Source organism: Trichoderma camerunense, assembly GCF_050948025.1.
Source record: "Trichoderma camerunense strain CBS 138272 chromosome Unknown V8C40scaffold_26, whole genome shotgun sequence".
In the NCBI taxonomy this organism is placed as follows: Eukaryota; Fungi; Ascomycota; class Sordariomycetes; order Hypocreales; family Hypocreaceae; genus Trichoderma; species Trichoderma camerunense.
Genome location: NW_028145344.1, coordinates 110,112 through 125,458, shown reverse-complemented (window position 1 = coordinate 125,458; position 15,347 = coordinate 110,112). Strand labels below are relative to the sequence as shown.

The 15,347-nt window shown below is 49.9% G+C and overlaps 6 protein-coding genes across 6 annotated transcripts; 3 read left to right on the top strand and 3 right to left on the bottom strand.

The window, feature by feature from the left end:
- Positions 1–160: 160 nt before the first annotated feature.
- Positions 161–1,631, top strand: V8C40DRAFT_257848 (uncharacterized protein). The gene is made up of 4 exons (XM_083218588.1): positions 161–364; positions 480–599; positions 663–1,239; positions 1,458–1,631. Exons 1-3 carry the CDS (start codon positions 196–198, stop codon positions 893–895), a joined length of 522 nt encoding a protein of 173 aa, XP_083067752.1. The 5' UTR covers positions 161–195; the 3' UTR covers positions 896–1,239; positions 1,458–1,631.
- Positions 1,474–4,772, bottom strand: V8C40DRAFT_257844 (mismatch repair ATPase MSH2). Its single transcript, XM_083218587.1, has 3 exons — positions 4,576–4,772; positions 4,375–4,506; positions 1,474–4,309 (listed from the first exon to the last, which is right to left on the bottom strand). The coding sequence occupies exons 1-3, from the start codon at positions 4,597–4,599 to the stop codon at positions 1,688–1,690; spliced, it is 2,778 nt and encodes a 925-aa protein (XP_083067751.1). The 5' UTR covers positions 4,600–4,772; the 3' UTR covers positions 1,474–1,687.
- A 137-nt stretch (positions 4,773–4,909) lies between these two features.
- On the top strand, positions 4,910–6,161 carry V8C40DRAFT_126656 (PQ loop repeat-domain-containing protein). Its single transcript, XM_083211013.1, has 4 exons — positions 4,910–5,094; positions 5,170–5,187; positions 5,244–5,447; positions 5,524–6,161. Exons 1-4 carry the CDS (start codon positions 5,050–5,052, stop codon positions 6,115–6,117), a joined length of 861 nt encoding a protein of 286 aa, XP_083067750.1. The 5' UTR covers positions 4,910–5,049; the 3' UTR covers positions 6,118–6,161.
- A 43-nt stretch (positions 6,162–6,204) lies between these two features.
- V8C40DRAFT_270888 (GMC family oxidoreductase) lies at positions 6,205–8,127 on the bottom strand (the record flags this gene model as incomplete). Its single annotated transcript, XM_083220230.1, has 3 exons — positions 6,205–7,040; positions 7,107–7,675; positions 7,739–8,127. The coding sequence occupies 3 exons, from the start codon at positions 8,125–8,127 to the stop codon at positions 6,205–6,207; spliced, it is 1,794 nt and encodes a 597-aa protein (XP_083067749.1).
- Positions 8,128–8,854: 727 nt separating this feature from the next.
- V8C40DRAFT_270887 (FAD binding domain of DNA photolyase-domain-containing protein) lies at positions 8,855–10,815 on the top strand (the record flags this gene model as incomplete). The annotated part of the gene is made up of 2 exons (XM_083220229.1): positions 8,855–9,024; positions 9,081–10,815. The coding sequence occupies 2 exons, from the start codon at positions 8,855–8,857 to the stop codon at positions 10,813–10,815; spliced, it is 1,905 nt and encodes a 634-aa protein (XP_083067748.1).
- Positions 10,816–10,848: 33 nt separating this feature from the next.
- Positions 10,849–14,050, bottom strand: V8C40DRAFT_283917 (peptidase S8/S53 domain-containing protein). Its single transcript, XM_083222060.1, has 12 exons — positions 13,813–14,050; positions 13,404–13,751; positions 13,285–13,348; positions 13,115–13,223; positions 13,005–13,059; positions 12,885–12,947; positions 11,987–12,831; positions 11,823–11,932; positions 11,672–11,753; positions 11,529–11,616; positions 11,226–11,467; positions 10,849–11,169 (listed from the first exon to the last, which is right to left on the bottom strand). Exons 1-12 carry the CDS (start codon positions 13,951–13,953, stop codon positions 11,034–11,036), a joined length of 2,283 nt encoding a protein of 760 aa, XP_083067747.1. The 5' UTR covers positions 13,954–14,050; the 3' UTR covers positions 10,849–11,033.
- Between the last annotated feature and the right edge of the window lie 1,297 nt (positions 14,051–15,347).

The following is a 15,347-nucleotide window of genomic DNA, read 5'->3' as shown; positions in this document are numbered from 1 at the left end:
TACCTCTGTACCACCACCCAAAATCTGGGACAAGCCCAAAAATCTTTCTTGTCCAATCACGATACCCCAATTGATGACAATGGCCATCACGTGATGCGCAGTTCTCGGCATTCCCAAGGCCTCAAGACAAGGCCAAAACAGCTCCTCCTCTCTTTTCAACCATCAACGGGCGAGATTCCCAATTCCACAATCGCCATGGCGAAGCCGTATGTGCCGCATGACGTCCTTGACGAGACGGCCAAGACTTCATTGGTCGGCCTGGGCAGCGGCTTCTTCATTGCCGCCATCCAGAATGCCCTGTCGAAGCGCAACGTGGGCGCTATGAGCGTCTTTACGCGGGGAGCTCCCATCATTGGCATTTGCGGTATGAAATGAGTCTCTGTGACGATATGGCTCCAATTGGGCCGTATCATTGCGCAGAATACAATCACCAGAGAGAGAAATTTTGGCTGACGGGTGTGACTGTTTGTGTTTTCTAGCTGCCGGTCCCGGTGCCTATGCCTTCTTCTCCCGGACGATGATGAACCTGCGGGAGAAGGATGATGCTTGGGCCGCCGCCTTTGGAGGTTTCATGTGCGGCAGTGTCCTCGGTCTTCCTTGTAAGGACGCTTTCTATTACTCTACATGATTTCCGGTGGTAGCGCATGCTGACTCTACCACAGTCCGACGCACACCCATCGTGCTGGCCCTTGGTGCTTTCGTTGGTACCGCTCAGGGCCTTTTCCACGTCACCGGAGGAAAGCTGGACAGCTTCTACAAGGAGGAGGATGAGTTTGAGCGCAAGGAGACTGTCCGACGGACAACCCGGCTGCCCGTTGAGCAGACTGTTGCCGAGCTGGGCGAGGGACGAGGTAAGTTTTGGCACTACCGCATCCCTACATCAGATATTGGGTAAACTGACATCTAAACACAGGCATCCGTCCTCCTGGATATGAGGAGCGGAGACGAGAGCGGATCAAGGAGAAGTATGGCTTCGAAGTTAACCCTGTGAGCGCCACCGCTGAGGGCAGCCAATAAAATGATATCAAAAAAATATGAAAGAATTAAAGCCAGCTGCCAGAGATTTTGAGGTGAGTTCTGCGGCAGCTTGTACATATATCCATCGCATTCCAGTGCGGAAGAGATGCGATGCTAGATAATCGGATTTTTTTTTGTTTTCCACGTCGCCATTGCCATTGCCATTACTGCATTATTTTGGATCTGGGCTGCCGGTGTCATGACGACTCAACTTGACAAAAGGTACGTTTTTTATCTTTTCTTCTATTTCTTTCTTCAAGAATTTTGCGTTTGTTTTCTTCTTTTCCATGATGAAATCTTTTCAGAGGCTGTTTATGATATCAGTGATTACATTAACACCATATCTACATTGTATTGTCTGATGGAATATTTTCTTTACTTCTCATTATTTCATACTGGCTGCATGTCACAAACAGTTTGCTGACATATGGAATACACAGGGGCGTAGAAAGCTTTCTATCTTGTAAAAATCGCGAGTCTCATCATGCCCCTTAAATAACGGCGCTCTTTAGTGCTATTATATGCATATCCGTCCCAAATGATATAGGATCTGTTTCCCAAATAAATGCAGTCAATCCCAACTCCTGGCGCTATCAAATGTGAGGCCATTACACTAAATGTCTTTGAGTCAAATTGACGTTGATTTTCTCCCCCCATCCAAGTGATTTGTTCATAGCGCCTTGACGGATTGAAAGAAGGGGTTAGCAAGCAACTTCTCGTCTGCTGCCACCAACTCCTTTAGCTTGGCCACCTGTTCCTCCTTGCTGAGCTCTCCGTTCTGCACAGCCTCTTTCCATTCAACTAGCACTTTCTTGAGCATTGCACTGCCCTGTTCGACATCCTCAGTGCTGTAGCTCACGCCAAGATCTTCATGCTTGGTAGTGAAGTCCTCGAGCTCGTCTGCCTTGCGCTTGGCCATGCGGACGACCTTGTCAGGGAAGCGCACAAGTTCGGCGACGTGGATACCGAAACTCTGATCGCAGATGCCAGGCTCAACCTTGTACAGCAACGTAACCTCGCGTTTGGCGTTGATATCACCATTGGTGCCGCTAATGTGCGCTGTGACGTGCATGTTCTTGACTTGAGGGTACTGGTCGGCCAGGGCAGTGAGCTCGTGGAAGTGGGTTGCAAACATGGCAAAGCAACCAATCTCCTTGACAATATGCTCGGAGATGGCCCAGGCAAGACCGAAGCCATCGTAGGTCGAAGTACCGCGACCGAGTTCGTCAATGATGATGAGGGACTCGGCTGTGGCTGACTTGAGGATATTGGCCGTCTCAAGCATCTCGGCCATGAAAGTTGAGACACCCTTGAGCTGAGAATCGGAGGCACCGACACGGGCGAGGATGGAGTCGAAAATGGTGAGCTCGGCCTCTGAGCAGGGCACAAAAGAGCCAACTTGAGCCATGAGAGCAATGACACCGGCTTGGCGGATGTAGGTAGATTTACCGCCCATGTTGGGTCCGGTAATGATGAGGAACGACGACTTGTCACGGGTAAGATCCACATCGTTGGTGATGAATTGGACGTCGTCCTGGAGTTCCATGCAAGGGTGACGAGCACCAGTGAGCTTTGTCTGACCTTCGCCTCGGGTGTGCATCTTGGGTCGGACGTAAGCCTCAGGAGCATGCACAGCGGCGTGAGAGAGCGAGACAATGACATCCAGATGAGCCAGCACACCAGCAAGACGCTCCAAGACGGGGCAATACGAGGACGCTACCTGGACGACCTCGTTTACCAAGCTGCTCTGGGTGCGGTTGTAGTTTGCCGACAGCTGGTCATGCTCACGACGATAGGCCTGCAGCTGCTTTGTTGTAAAGTAGACGCCGTTCTTCTGGGTGGAGCACTCCTGATACTTTGACTTGCCGCGGATGCAGCCAGCCTCTTGTCTCGTCAGGCGCATGCACACACCGTGGACCTTGTGGTTTGCCTCGAGGAAAATCTTCTTGTCGGCTTCTTGGTCCAGGTCGCGTGCGGCGCTGTGGAATTCCTGTCTGATATCACGGTCGAGCTGATCGAGCTTCTTGCGGATAATGCGCAGGCTCTGGTCATACTCTGGTTTGATGATGTACTCGTGCCGATCTAGGGCATCGAGGTCGACAGTTTGCTCAACCATCTCCTGGAGCTTGCCGAGACTATTGGACAGCTCTCGGAGTTTGTTGGTGTATGCATCGTCAAGAGGATCCTTGTAAGCCTCGTCCATGATTCCCTCCAGGGTGCCAATGAAGCCTGGGAGACGGATGACAACTTGATAAGCGCGGACGACATCCTCTAGATTGGCCTTGCCGCGCTGGAACTTCTTCGATAAGCGGTACAGGTCGGGTACAGAGCGCAGGTGCTCTTCCTGCATGGTTTGGCGAAGTTCAGTGTCGGTATAGAACGCCTCTACGAGCTGCTGTCGCCTTTCAATTTCATCCTTGCTCATCAACGGCTGCTTCAGCCACTGCGCCAAAAGGCGGCTGCCTACAGGGGTCTTGCAGTGGTTGAGCACACCGTAGATGCTCATAGTCTTTGAACCGTCTCGTGGGCCGGGCATGAGATTGAGGGCCTTGAGGGCTGCTGCATCGAGCTTCATATACTGTGCCAAGTCGTGCTGGTAGAGCTGATACTGGCCAAAGTTGGAGACATCTTGTAGGGCGCCAATGTATTTAATCAGACATGCTGCAGAACCCATGGCCAACTTAAGGTCTGTCTGTGGTAGCATGGCAACTGATTTTTCGTCTTTCAAGAGGCGGGCCAGATCTTGTTCGATGTCTTTGATGGCAAAATCACCAGCTGGCCGCTCCGCTAGAGCGACACCGCAGTTGTTGATGATTTGCCGTATCTTTGCCAGTTCGGGGTCTTTCTCCTTCTCTCTATCGCCTTTCTCGTATTGGATGAGACACTCTCGGACACCAAGCTGAATAAGAAGAGCCTCAAAGTTGGAGTAGAGATCATTATCGAGGAATTCGCTGACGCCGAGCTCTCGCACACTGGCGTCAGCAAAGCAGACACCGACGCCACGCGCCTCGGAAGCCTTTGCGGATATCTTGACAGCCATAATCATGGGGGCCGAATCAATCTGGCCACCTAGCTCGTCTTCGACATCTTGAAGGTTTCCGGGGGACGCCTGCTTGATGCATTTCCAGTTCATCCGACCGCTGGAGCTCTGCCAGATCTCGATTCTCTTGCCCAGCTTAAAGAGCGCCTCGCGGAGGAACTGCCGGAAGACGGTCGTGGTTAATGTGACGGAGGGGAGGCCCGTGTGGTCATTCTTGCCAAGTTGTCGGACAACAGACGTTGTTTTGTAGACCTGGATTGGCAACGTTAGAGGTAAATTGATCAAAAAGAAGAGCAACGGGAGAGTGGGTGTCGTACAGTTTTAGCAATGAACATGGCATCGTTGCCATGGGCGGTGTACCAATCGCCTCGGTCGAATATCCGCACGGCATCTTCACCGAGATCTGGCAGAGACTTGAAGAAGCGAATGAAGCCGCCCTCGTCGTCGACCTGGTATTTCCAATGTCAGATTCGGCACTTCACGGTCTGTAGTAATTGCTAGAGGGGTCTAAGACGTACCTTCAATTCGGGTCTTGAAGCCATGATTGGGGATTATTAATGCGTGATGAATATTCCCAAATGATTCCTCAAAACCTCCAAATCTCTCTCTGTAGCTAAAACGAAGAGAATGAAGAATGAAGCATGGAGATGCAGCTGGTCGAAAAGACGTGGCTTGCAGAATCCCCTGTCGAGCCGCCGGCGCGTGTCTTGGAGGGGAGACGCGTTTGTACTGCAATCAATTAAAAAGTGGTGACGCGAAAGGCGGGATTAGGTAATCGCACCAACTGTAGACAAGCTGAGCAGTAAAAGAGTAAAAGAGTGGGCGATTTCTAGCTGTTGCTTTTGAACATGAATGATGAGCTTCTTTGTCACCACTATGATGCACAAGTATATAAATATTTAAATGCTGCACATGGACGCTTCTATAAAATTCCAAGGCAAAAAGAGATAATCTGCTTAATTCATTAATCTCATTAATCTTCAAGTTCAAGCATGGACAATCCCGTGGCGGCAAATGTGCTCGGCACAGCTGGAGCTGTAAGTCACTCTCTCCAACTTACATGTAGTGAAATAAACATCTTAAGACACTTCGCTGATATCACTACCCCTTAGGTGTGCTGGTCTGTACAGGTATGATTTCCAGATCTGTATGCTGCATATGAATGGCATCACTGACGAAGACGCAGCTGATCCCCCAAATCATCATCAACTATCGTCGTCACAACACTATAGGTCTACAGCCCTCAATGATGATGCTGTGGGCATGTGCAGGCGTCCCACTGGGAGTATACAATATCACCAAGAACTTCAATATAGCCCTGCGCATCCAGCCTCAGATCCTGACACTCTTGAGCCTGGTCACTTGGGCTCAATGTCGATATTACGACAAGGTGAGTACATACATGATCACTTCGCTATTGCTATCCAATCAGCATCACCAGTCACTAATGCTAATCTTAATACTAGAAATGGCCCATTTCTCGCTGTCTTCTCGTAGCCATTCTCATCGCTCTCCTCATGGCTGGTATACAGATTGGCCTCATCTTCGCCCTGCGAGCTGCTCACTCTAAGCATCTCACTTGGCCGGATACTTTAATGGCAAGTCTCTCTGCGGCCTTCCTCGCTGCTGGCGTCCTCAGACACTATTGGGATATCTACGTCCATCGATCAGTGCGCGGAATCTCATTCATCTTTGTGGGCATCGACGCCGCCGGCGATCTCTTCTCGCTCATCTCGGTATTCTTCCAACCAACCCTGGATATTCTTGGGATGGTGATATATGGGACTGAGCTGGTCCTCTGGATAGGTGTGTTTGCCTGTGGCGGATACTTCAACTTGTTGCCCTGGGTAAAACAGAATTTGAAGACGCCTGATGGATCTCCCGGTGCCTCTGAGATGTCTGCAGATCCTACCACTCAACCATCCCACGATATCTCTCTTCGAAACATGCCATCATCCACATCCGTTTTCAGAACGCCCTCAAGCGAATTTACTGTTGCGAGAGCCCGAGCCGGATTTCACGATACTGATGATGAAGCTGGCGCAATATCACAAAGATGAATTGGGTCTTATCAGCATCAATAAATCCATTTCGCTATAATACTTCGATCTACCTCGGCGCCACAATTTCCCTTGCTTCTATCTGTATTAATATCTTGCCGCGTCTTCAAGGATCATAGATGCTCCCTTTTCCGCAATGGCATACACAGTCGCCTGTATGTGCGCACTAATATGAAGCGGCATGATGCTAGCATCTACAACTCGCAGGCCCTTGACTCCATATACCTTGAGCCTCTCATCCACGACTCCTCCCTCAATACCTGCGCGACCGCCCATGGCGCATGTACCAATAGGATGATATGCTACAGCGGTGCTGTCAAGGATCCACGTCTTGACATCCTCGTCGTCTGTGAACAAGCTGGCAGGGGGGTATGCTAGCTTTCTCACAATCTGATTGAAAGAGGGCGCCAACAATATGTTACGACCGAAACGGGTCGATTCCAGCATGATATCGAGGTCTATCTCTCCATGGGGGCCGTCGTAATGCCTGGGATCAATCACAGGATCATCTTTCTCAGAGGGTGTTGGCTGAATGTGGATTGAACCGACAGAGAAGGGATACTGGAGAATCTGGAACAACGTGCCAAACTTCTTGCCAGTCTCTGCCAAGGGCGCAGCACCGAGAGCGAAGATAAATTCCATCTGGCCAATCTTGTCAATATCTCTCAGACGTTGTTCCATGAGAGCTTTCTTTTCTGAGGAGAATCCAGTTAGATCTTTGGCCTGAGAATATAATCTCTCCAAAGTATCTTGTGGAACGAAAGTGGCAAGAGGCACAAAGCTGTAAGAGGAGGAAATGCGGGCGAGAGGGCCAGTTTGGTCCCGATCGTACTGTGCTCGAGCTGCTGCCGCGCGATCAGCATCAAAGAAGAGATCATCTCTATTCTCAAGCTCTGGGTCAATTTCCACGACCATATGGATCGCTGTTTTACCCCGTTAGCTAAAGGCTGGCTTAAACTGCGATTCTTATTACCAAAGTAGGCACATACCTTTGTGCTCTTGTAGGTTTTCTCCTACCATGGGACTATCCACTTTGACTTCAATGCCAGCTCGAGCCAAAACCTCGGGGTTGCCTATGCCTGATAGCTCTAGTATCTGCGGTGACTTGATGCTTCCAGCGGACAAGATGACTTCTCGAGATGCTGAGACGACATGCTCTTGGCCTTTATAAATGAAACGAACTCCAGAGGCTCTATATGCATTATCAATCTCGTCAAGGACAACATCTTGAACGATGGCTTCAGTCAAGATGTGAAGATTAGAACCAGCCAAGGCACAATAGTTGGTCGCAAAGGATCGAGTCATTGTGCGAGGGTCAATGTTGTTGACATTTGTCCAGGCCCCAACATTCGATCCCGCAAAATGAGCCGAATTTGTTGGCACACCCACCGAGTTGAGTGCCTTGAAATATAGCTGATTAGATGGTTGATATTCTTTGGCATAAGAGATATGAATCGGTCCTGAATCCCCGAAGGCCTCCAGGTCATATCGGAGATCCTCTTTATCCCGAACAGAATCGCTGGGTGGATGAAATGTTTCCGACTTTTTGAAATAGGGGCTATGGGGCGAGATCAGAGGGAACTTCACATCATCACTACTACTGAGTTTCAACAGCACTTACAGCAACTTATCCCATCCCCATCCGGGATTGCCCAGCGCCTCCCATGCATCATAGTCCTCCCTGGCACCTCTCATCCATGTCATGAAGTTGATGGCACTGGATCCACCGAGGGCTTTCCCTCGCGGCCAATTGACCGTCCTTCCCCCAAGACGAGCTTGCGGTGTTGTTTTAAACTTCCAGTCGAGTTCAGTGCCCAGCGATCTCGCAAGATAGCCTGGGATTTCGACATCATCACGCCCGTTTGCTGTTCCTCCAGCTTCAAGGACTCCAACGGTGAAGTTTCCATCTTGGGCAAGACGAGATGCAACAGCTAGGCCAGCAGTTCCACCGCCGATGACGAGGAAGTCAAAGGACTGATGGATGAAGTCGTCAATGGAGACAACCTGCATGTTGCTGTTTGCTTTTGTTTAGAATGGTTGAGAGGAGAATGATTACTGATTGTCTTCAATTCTTCTTGCTTCAACCTCTTCATGACTTATATAGATATTGTGAACTATTAGTGCTGACCAGATAAAACGTCGAATAATCGGGAATCAGCCATCGTGACAAAACTCCATGGAATACGGAGCTAAATGAGACAAAATATTTCCGTACAATACAGTCGAGCGAGCATAGAACTAGCTAGTGATTTAAAGTTCTGAGATCACGTCTAACTTTGTCTCAGACCTAATACCTAATGAGGAATTACAAGCTCGGAGTAATTGTGCTATTGAAGCCGAGGTCTTACGTTGAATCTTAGAGGCTTCAACTTTAAACTCTGGCTAGCGAGCAGCTCGTCGTCGAACTGTCAGCAACCGTTTATAGCACCCTTAGTAAGACAATGTGAGCTGGCAATGCATAATGACAAAGAGAGACATGTTGATTGATATCTGTTCTGTGACAGTTCTTCTGCCCTGATGTCTCAGACATAATATTGATTTCGTTGAGATGGCTTCATTCGTCCGATCGAGACATTCTAGCCCGTGCACGAGCATCGCCCTCAAACACAATCATGACATCATGGACCGACGCCTCAACAAACTCACTCCTCTGGAATGTTTCATTTACACCAGAACCTCAACATGAATCAATTAATTCACTCACTTCACTATTCATGCAATCAATAAATTCAGCATAATGGCGAAACCGCGCGTGATATACTGGTTCAGAACAGACCTCCGTCTGCACGACTCGCCCGCCCTACAAGCAGCACTAGATCTCGAGCCAGAGGTTCTTTGGCCAATCTTCACATGGGATCCTCACTACGTATACAAGGCTAGAGGAGGAGTGAATCGATGGCAGTTTCTGTATGACTTCTTGGCTGAATTACGAGATCAACAAAGCGACTAACACTGCGTATCAGATTGGACTGCCAGAATGACCTCTCTCAATCCATCACGAAACTAAACAAAAACTCCAAGTTGTTTGTCCTCCGAGAAGGCCCGCAAACACTCTTCCCAAAACTCTTCAAAGCCTGGAAACCAACCCATCTCGTCTTCGAAAAAGACACAGATGCATACGCTCGTTCTCGCGATGAGGCCGTCGCCAAAGCAGCCAAAGCAGCAGGAATCCAAGTCATCATCCAACCAGGCCGAACCCTCTGGGACAGCGACGATATCGTCAAGCATCATGGTGGAAAACCCACAATGTCGATAACCCAGCTGCAGGCTGCAGGGAAAAAGATTGGGCCTGTTGCGAAGCCTATTCCGGCGCCTGAGAGTTTGCCTGATCCGGGGGAGATGCCCGTGGATTTCGAGAGGCATGTTCCTAAGGTGAACCCGGATTTCAATGCAGAGTATAGATCGGAAGAAGATACGGGATATAACCACATTGCTGGTCCAAATGGTGATTTCGCCATTGAGACTTTGGAGGAGCTCGGCTTCTCCCCAGCAACAACTCCCCATCGAGGCGGCGAGACGCGTGCCCTTGAGATTCTCGACGACCTCATCAAAGACAAAAAGTACACGGCGACTTTCCAGAAACCAAAGACAAGCCCAGCACAATTCGACCCTCAATCAACAACCTTGCTCTCGCCATTCTTCCACTTCGGTGCCCTCTCCGTACGTCTCTTCTACTGGCGCGTCCATGAAATTGTCGAGTCCTACGGCAAAGCAGCCTCGTCCCCTCCCGAGAGCCTCATCGGTCAAGTCCTCTTCCGCGACATGTACTTTGCCGCCCACGCAGCCCTCGGCGCAACATTCGGACAAACAGCAACAAACCCTCACTGCCGCTTCATCCCCTGGCATCTCCCCTCCAAGCGCGATCCAGAAACCGGCCTCATCACAGGCGACCACCACATCGACGACCAGCAAGCAGAAATATGGTTCCAGCGCTGGAAGGCCGGCGTCACCGGCTTCCCCTGGATCGACGCCCTCATGCGCCAGCTCCGCCACGACGGCTGGATCCATCACCTCGGCCGCCACAGCGTCGCCTGCTTCCTCACCCGCGGCGGCTGCTACGTCGACTGGGAGCGCGGCTGCGAGGTCTTCGAGGAATGGCTCATCGACCACGAGCCCGCCTGCAACATTGGCAACTGGCAGTGGCTCTCCTGCACCGCCTTCTTCACCCAGTACTTCCGCTGCTACAGCCCCGTCTCCTTTGGCCAGAAGTGGGATAAGAGCGGCGAGCTGATTCGGCAATGGGTTCCTGAGCTCAGCCGCGTGAAGGAAAAGTACATATACGAGCCGTGGAAGATGCCGTTGCCTGACCAGAAGGCGGCCGGCGTCAGGGTTACTGGTGATGGGCTCTCGGAGCATCAAGAAGGGACGTACCCGAAGCCCATGTTTGATTTCAACGAGCGGCGAAACATCTGCATGGCTGCCATGAAGAACGCATATTCGGTGGGGTTATACGGCAACGATGACAAGGTTCTGGATGGAAGCTGGAGAACGCTGTTTCCATCCCCTGATGAAGCCGAGGTTATGGGAGAATACGAGAGCGACTACGGGGAGAATGCTGATAATAACGAAGATGAGCATGACCAAGATGGGTTAGATGGGGAATCTGCCAGCAACAAGCGTGGTGCAGAAAGGAACGGCACAGACTCCAAGTCGAAGAAGCGGAAGACGGAGGCGCAACCCAGCACACGAAGAGATTAAGGGGTTACAAAGAGATCGACTAGTGATATAAACTTGATACGAGCTCCATATCAGGGCATTTCCCTTCTCAGCATGATTACCTTGCGTAGTAAGATGGTCCAACTTCAGTTACCGTGTCTAACTTCCAAAATTGGGTGTTATCTCTATACATGTTCCAAGATGGCCAAGACCAGCTATACATATCATCGGATCCGTAAAAGTCAGAGATATGTGATGATCTAGTGTCCTCCGTGCGTGGTGGAGTTCGTTTGGTTGTATGGCAAGACTTGAATGTTTCGCACAGGCAGGCGCATAATATCCCAATGGTCTGAGATGCTAGGATTGCCGTAAGGACGCAAGGCAGCGAATCGCAGGCTAAAACAAGATCAGCTCATTATCCAGGAGTCTCGCCCTGGTTATCATTGCCTCACGTATAATTGCCTGGCGCGAGATAGCTTCCGTTTGCCAGCTTGCCAAACCACCAGTGCTTAGCATACCCTCGTGGAACTCTCATCATAGGAAACGAGACTGTTTGCTCTTTGTCCATGCGGCTAGGGTCGTAATACCAAAAGGTGTCGGCATCTCGCATGGTAGCCGCCGCACCAACGTAGCCAGATTCCCCAACAACGGGAGGATAATCCCAATGGATCTCAGTCCAGAACGGGGTGTATATCTGAAGAGATGGTTTATATTAGCGGTTTGATGACCTGCATTGGATTGGGGGGAATACTGACATCCCAGCGGAGATGGAAGCATGGGTAGTCGAGACGGGCGTTTAACTCGACAAAGTCAAATCGACTCTTGTCGGTATTGAATGACCAGCTGTTTACCATCAACGTTAGATGACCTCTCAAAACTTCCAACATAGTTCACTCACGTCCAGTTAGCACCCCGATCTGTGATGAAGGGCTCCCCCAAGAACATGCTATCAAAAGCCTTTTCGGTATCGTATGCCGCCCCTATTAAGCGCAAAGACGCATCAATATGTTGATAACTATATGCCAGACCTATTTTGGGGCTAAACGCACCTCCGTAGGGAATGGAGAGATCATCACCGTTACTCCCTCTTATCCAAACTTTACCACCATATAGAGGTAGGTAATCATCGTTTATGTGTTCAGGAAGACCAAAGGTGAATCTGAATTTAATTAGCCACATATAGCATAAATGTGAAATGGTAGGAGGATGTTACTCGACTTCTTCCGTCTCCCCCGGTGCTACCACAACATCACTGGGCAATGAAACCGGGGGCACAATTCGCAATGGCTCAAGTTTGTAGGCGGTTTTTATGCCGTAGTGAGGATCCAGGATTTCTACCCCAGCCTGGGCCTCAAGCTCAAAGGAGTAAACCACGGTTTGGTTCCCTGAGTTTGTCACGTTTGCAGTCCAGGTTGATCGGAATTGTATGGAATCCGACAGCGAAAAAGGCTCAAATTCCAACTGAGTGTCATAGTCGATTACCTTGATCGCGTTGACAAGACCGGTACCCACTTGAAAGGGAGGGGCTCTGAATTTGAGATCAGTATCACCAACTGCCCACCCAATACTCACGCCACTGGAAACAATGCGGTTGGAAAGCATTTTTGCGAATCCAGAGCCATGCAGCTCACGACCACCGTGCTTGGATATGTACAGCGCTGCAATACCTGCGATATATGGTGCGGCCATGGATGTCCCACTCATCGAAACGTAGTCATTGCCCGGTATAGTGCTGAGTATTTCAAAGCCGGGGGCACCGATATCAGGCTTGAGTAGCAACTCATTAGTCGGTCCCCATGATGTGAATAAGGCGGGGATCGGTGCTGCGCTGGGATCGGAGGTGCTGATGTTTGGATTCCCGGTAACGTTGATGGCAGCTACAGACAGGACATTGTGGCCGTTTGCGCCACTGCTTGAGAAGAACGGTCCAGTATTGCCTTCGTTCCCGGCCGAAATCGTGACTACGACACCCTTTTCCGCAATTCGGTTAGCAACCAAGGCCCAGGGATCATCAACAAACCCATCAGGTCTGCCGATGCTTGCTGTAATGACGTCGGCCTATACAATGGTTAGCTGTAGAATGGGTCCTAGACACGTCCTGGTAGCTTTACCCCGGCGCCGTATGCGTCACAAAATGCTTGAATGAGCACATCTTCGTCAGTATCCCAGGGATCCTGTCGATAGCTTATTAGCGGGCGGGAGTATGTTAATGGGAACATCGCAGCACATACGTCGGCAAACACCTTGAAAGAAAGAAGTTGTGCGTCAGGAGCCACCCCAGTCAGCCTTTGATGGAACAAATTAGTTCAAGCACAATGGCGTGGTGAGATTAGCAGATTACCAGTCGTTTTCAGCGGCAATAATTCCGGCCACATGAGTTCCATGGCCGTGATGGTCCATGGGGTCTTGATCTGGGTCTTTTGGGTATCGTTTCTCATTGTGAGAGTTCCCTCGAACTTCATGTCAGTCTTCATCTTAAGTAATTTGCTAGCGACCAAAAACTGAGCTTACAGTTTTTACCAACGAGATCATAACCTCCAGCAACCTTGCAGCCAGGTCCAAAGCATCCGCCAAGCTGTAAAGGATAGTTAGTGCAAGGGGCCGGTATGTCACAGAGAATGAAGACTGACCGCTTCATGCGTATAATCAAGGCCAGTGTCAATGATGGCAATGGTAACATCTTTACCTCGAATACCTCGAGCGTGGAGTTGATCAACGCCGGTCCATTGGTGCACAGAGTAATTGTGGTTCTTGGGGTCTGGAGCGGCCTTGACTTGCTGTATGGCAGATGCCATTGGGATAGTTTTCATTGGCCAAACATTGGCCACACCGTGAACTACACTGAGAGTATCGACATTGTCAACTTCGGTTTCGATAACCACCCCATTGAAAAGGTCGCCGCAGTCGAATTGCCTGAAGTAGGTGCTATTCACTGATGACGGCGAGGCAAACTGGCGGGTCATATAGGCAATACTACCCTACACGATGAATGTGTCAAATGGCTGCAGAAAAGGCAGACAGGGCGGTGCAACGGCATACCTTTTCGAACTCAACTATGTACTTGTTTGTTGCAGCATTGATGTTCTTTGTAGGCTTATCTGTCGTTCCCTTCTGATCATTCTTCAGCGAAGCGACGCCTGCAACGAGAATGGCGAGACCCAGGAAATTGAGAGCCCGCATGGCGAGTTATGGCACTTGGCCCAGCACGACGCAATTGAGGAGAAGATGGGCTCAAAGAGTTTTTAGTTGCAGAGCTGTCTCTTCAAAATCACAGTCTGAAGTGTCTCGCGATGTCTTGGTCCGATAAGACAACGGGCGGTTGCTTGTGTCTCAACCAATCTGGGAACTCCAACAAGAGCGATTGACATCAAATAATGCAAAATGGCAAGACGTTGCAAAAGAACGGTGCAAAATGGAACATGAACAGCATCACAGAGTTGCTTTTAATTATCGCAGTCACTGATCTCGTCATCTCAAGTATAAAAACGAACAAACTTTTCGATTCCCGTCGAGACGGCACGGAAGCTCTTGTCTGCCCCTTCCTCACGGGTATCGGCATATTCGCTCTGTCGTCGTCTTTTATCTTTTATCTTATCTTAGGTACTTTGCTTTATTTGCTCTTGTCGTCACGGGAATCATGATAAAGCTCACGGGGTAAGTGCTCTCACGAGAGGCAAGGCTATGTAGATTTCAGCAGCTGCACTTGCCTGTTGTGAAGTATTTGATGTCATATTCGCTAATCCTCGTTATGAAGGCGTTGACAAGCTTGATCCGCTCTTTCCCGCATGTACAACTTCCAAGGCGGATAGCAGATAACGGATAACGGATACCGGATAGCGGCAAGACGAGTTTGTTCGAGAGACTTGACTGACGCAATACAAGAAGCACCTCACAAGATCGAGTCGCTGCTACACATGACACGATTCATCTGCAACATATTCGGGGCCTGTGAGAGATGACAGAGCTTGCTGCCCCTGCGAAATACTCCAGACTACTCACGCCTAATGCTTGATACCTAGTAGTCTGATATGGATCATTGGTCAGCACAATCAAAATGATACCTCCAAGTGTTATGAGACAACACTGGTAGTCCTCTGATCTCTCAGCTTCCTCAGCTCCAACAGCCCGGGAACCATCATCTTATTAGTGGCGGTGCCACAAACCGGCCAAGGACAGCTAGCGGTCCCATCGAGAGCTGCTAGTAATGGATGTGAAATAACCTAGGGATTAAAAACATGAGGCTACCCGGACAGCTTCGTTTGGCGAAATTTAAGCCTGCGGACCATCGTTTTGGCGACTCCACACCCGTGCGCCATCCACAGTGTTGAGTGCGACGGAAAAGTGGTGCTCAAGCGCACAAATGGACGGAAGACGAGGATCGTTGGGGCATCTGTGTGCTCGGGAGCTTCCGACGACGGTTCGCTAGATGGCTTTCGTATCAATGTTGAGGTGGACAAACACGAAGGGCCTACAATCCCATTCCAGCCTCTGCCTGTACAAAGCTGGTCCGTATATGGACGGAATACCGCATGGCTTGATGACATACTACGAGGAATATCGACAGCATCACTCAC

What these genes read in the sequence shown, in the direction of transcription:
- V8C40DRAFT_257848 (XM_083218588.1), top strand. Translation starts at nt 196, where the DNA reads ATGGCGAAGCCGTATGTGCCGCATGACGTCCTTGACGAGACGGCCAAG. An exon ending in TCCCATCATTGGCATTTGCG is followed by an intron (nt 365 to 479) that starts GTATGAAATGAG and finishes TGTGTTTTCTAG; the next exon opens with CTGCCGGTCCCGGTGCCTAT. An exon ending in CAGTGTCCTCGGTCTTCCTT is followed by an intron (nt 600 to 662) that starts GTAAGGACGCTT and finishes ACTCTACCACAG; the next exon opens with TCCGACGCACACCCATCGTG.
- V8C40DRAFT_257844 (XM_083218587.1), bottom strand. Translation starts at nt 4,599, where the DNA reads ATGGCTTCAAGACCCGAATTGAAG. An exon ending in CTTCAAGACCCGAATTGAAG is followed by an intron (nt 4,507 to 4,575) that starts GTACGTCTTAGA and finishes TGGAAATACCAG; the next exon opens with GTCGACGACGAGGGCGGCTT. An exon ending in CCATGTTCATTGCTAAAACT is followed by an intron (nt 4,310 to 4,374) that starts GTACGACACCCA and finishes TTGCCAATCCAG; the next exon opens with GTCTACAAAACAACGTCTGT.
- V8C40DRAFT_126656 (XM_083211013.1), top strand. Translation starts at nt 5,050, where the DNA reads ATGGACAATCCCGTGGCGGCAAATGTGCTCGGCACAGCTGGAGCT. An exon ending in AATGTCGATATTACGACAAG is followed by an intron (nt 5,448 to 5,523) that starts GTGAGTACATAC and finishes TCTTAATACTAG; the next exon opens with AAATGGCCCATTTCTCGCTG.
- V8C40DRAFT_283917 (XM_083222060.1), bottom strand. Translation starts at nt 13,953, where the DNA reads ATGCGGGCTCTCAATTTCCTGGGTCTCGCCATTCTCGTTGCAGGCGTC. An exon ending in TGATCTCGTTGGTAAAAACT is followed by an intron (nt 13,224 to 13,284) that starts GTAAGCTCAGTT and finishes ATGAAGTTCGAG; the next exon opens with GGAACTCTCACAATGAGAAA. An exon ending in GATCGGGGTGCTAACTGGAC is followed by an intron (nt 11,617 to 11,671) that starts GTGAGTGAACTA and finishes GATGGTAAACAG; the next exon opens with CTGGTCATTCAATACCGACA.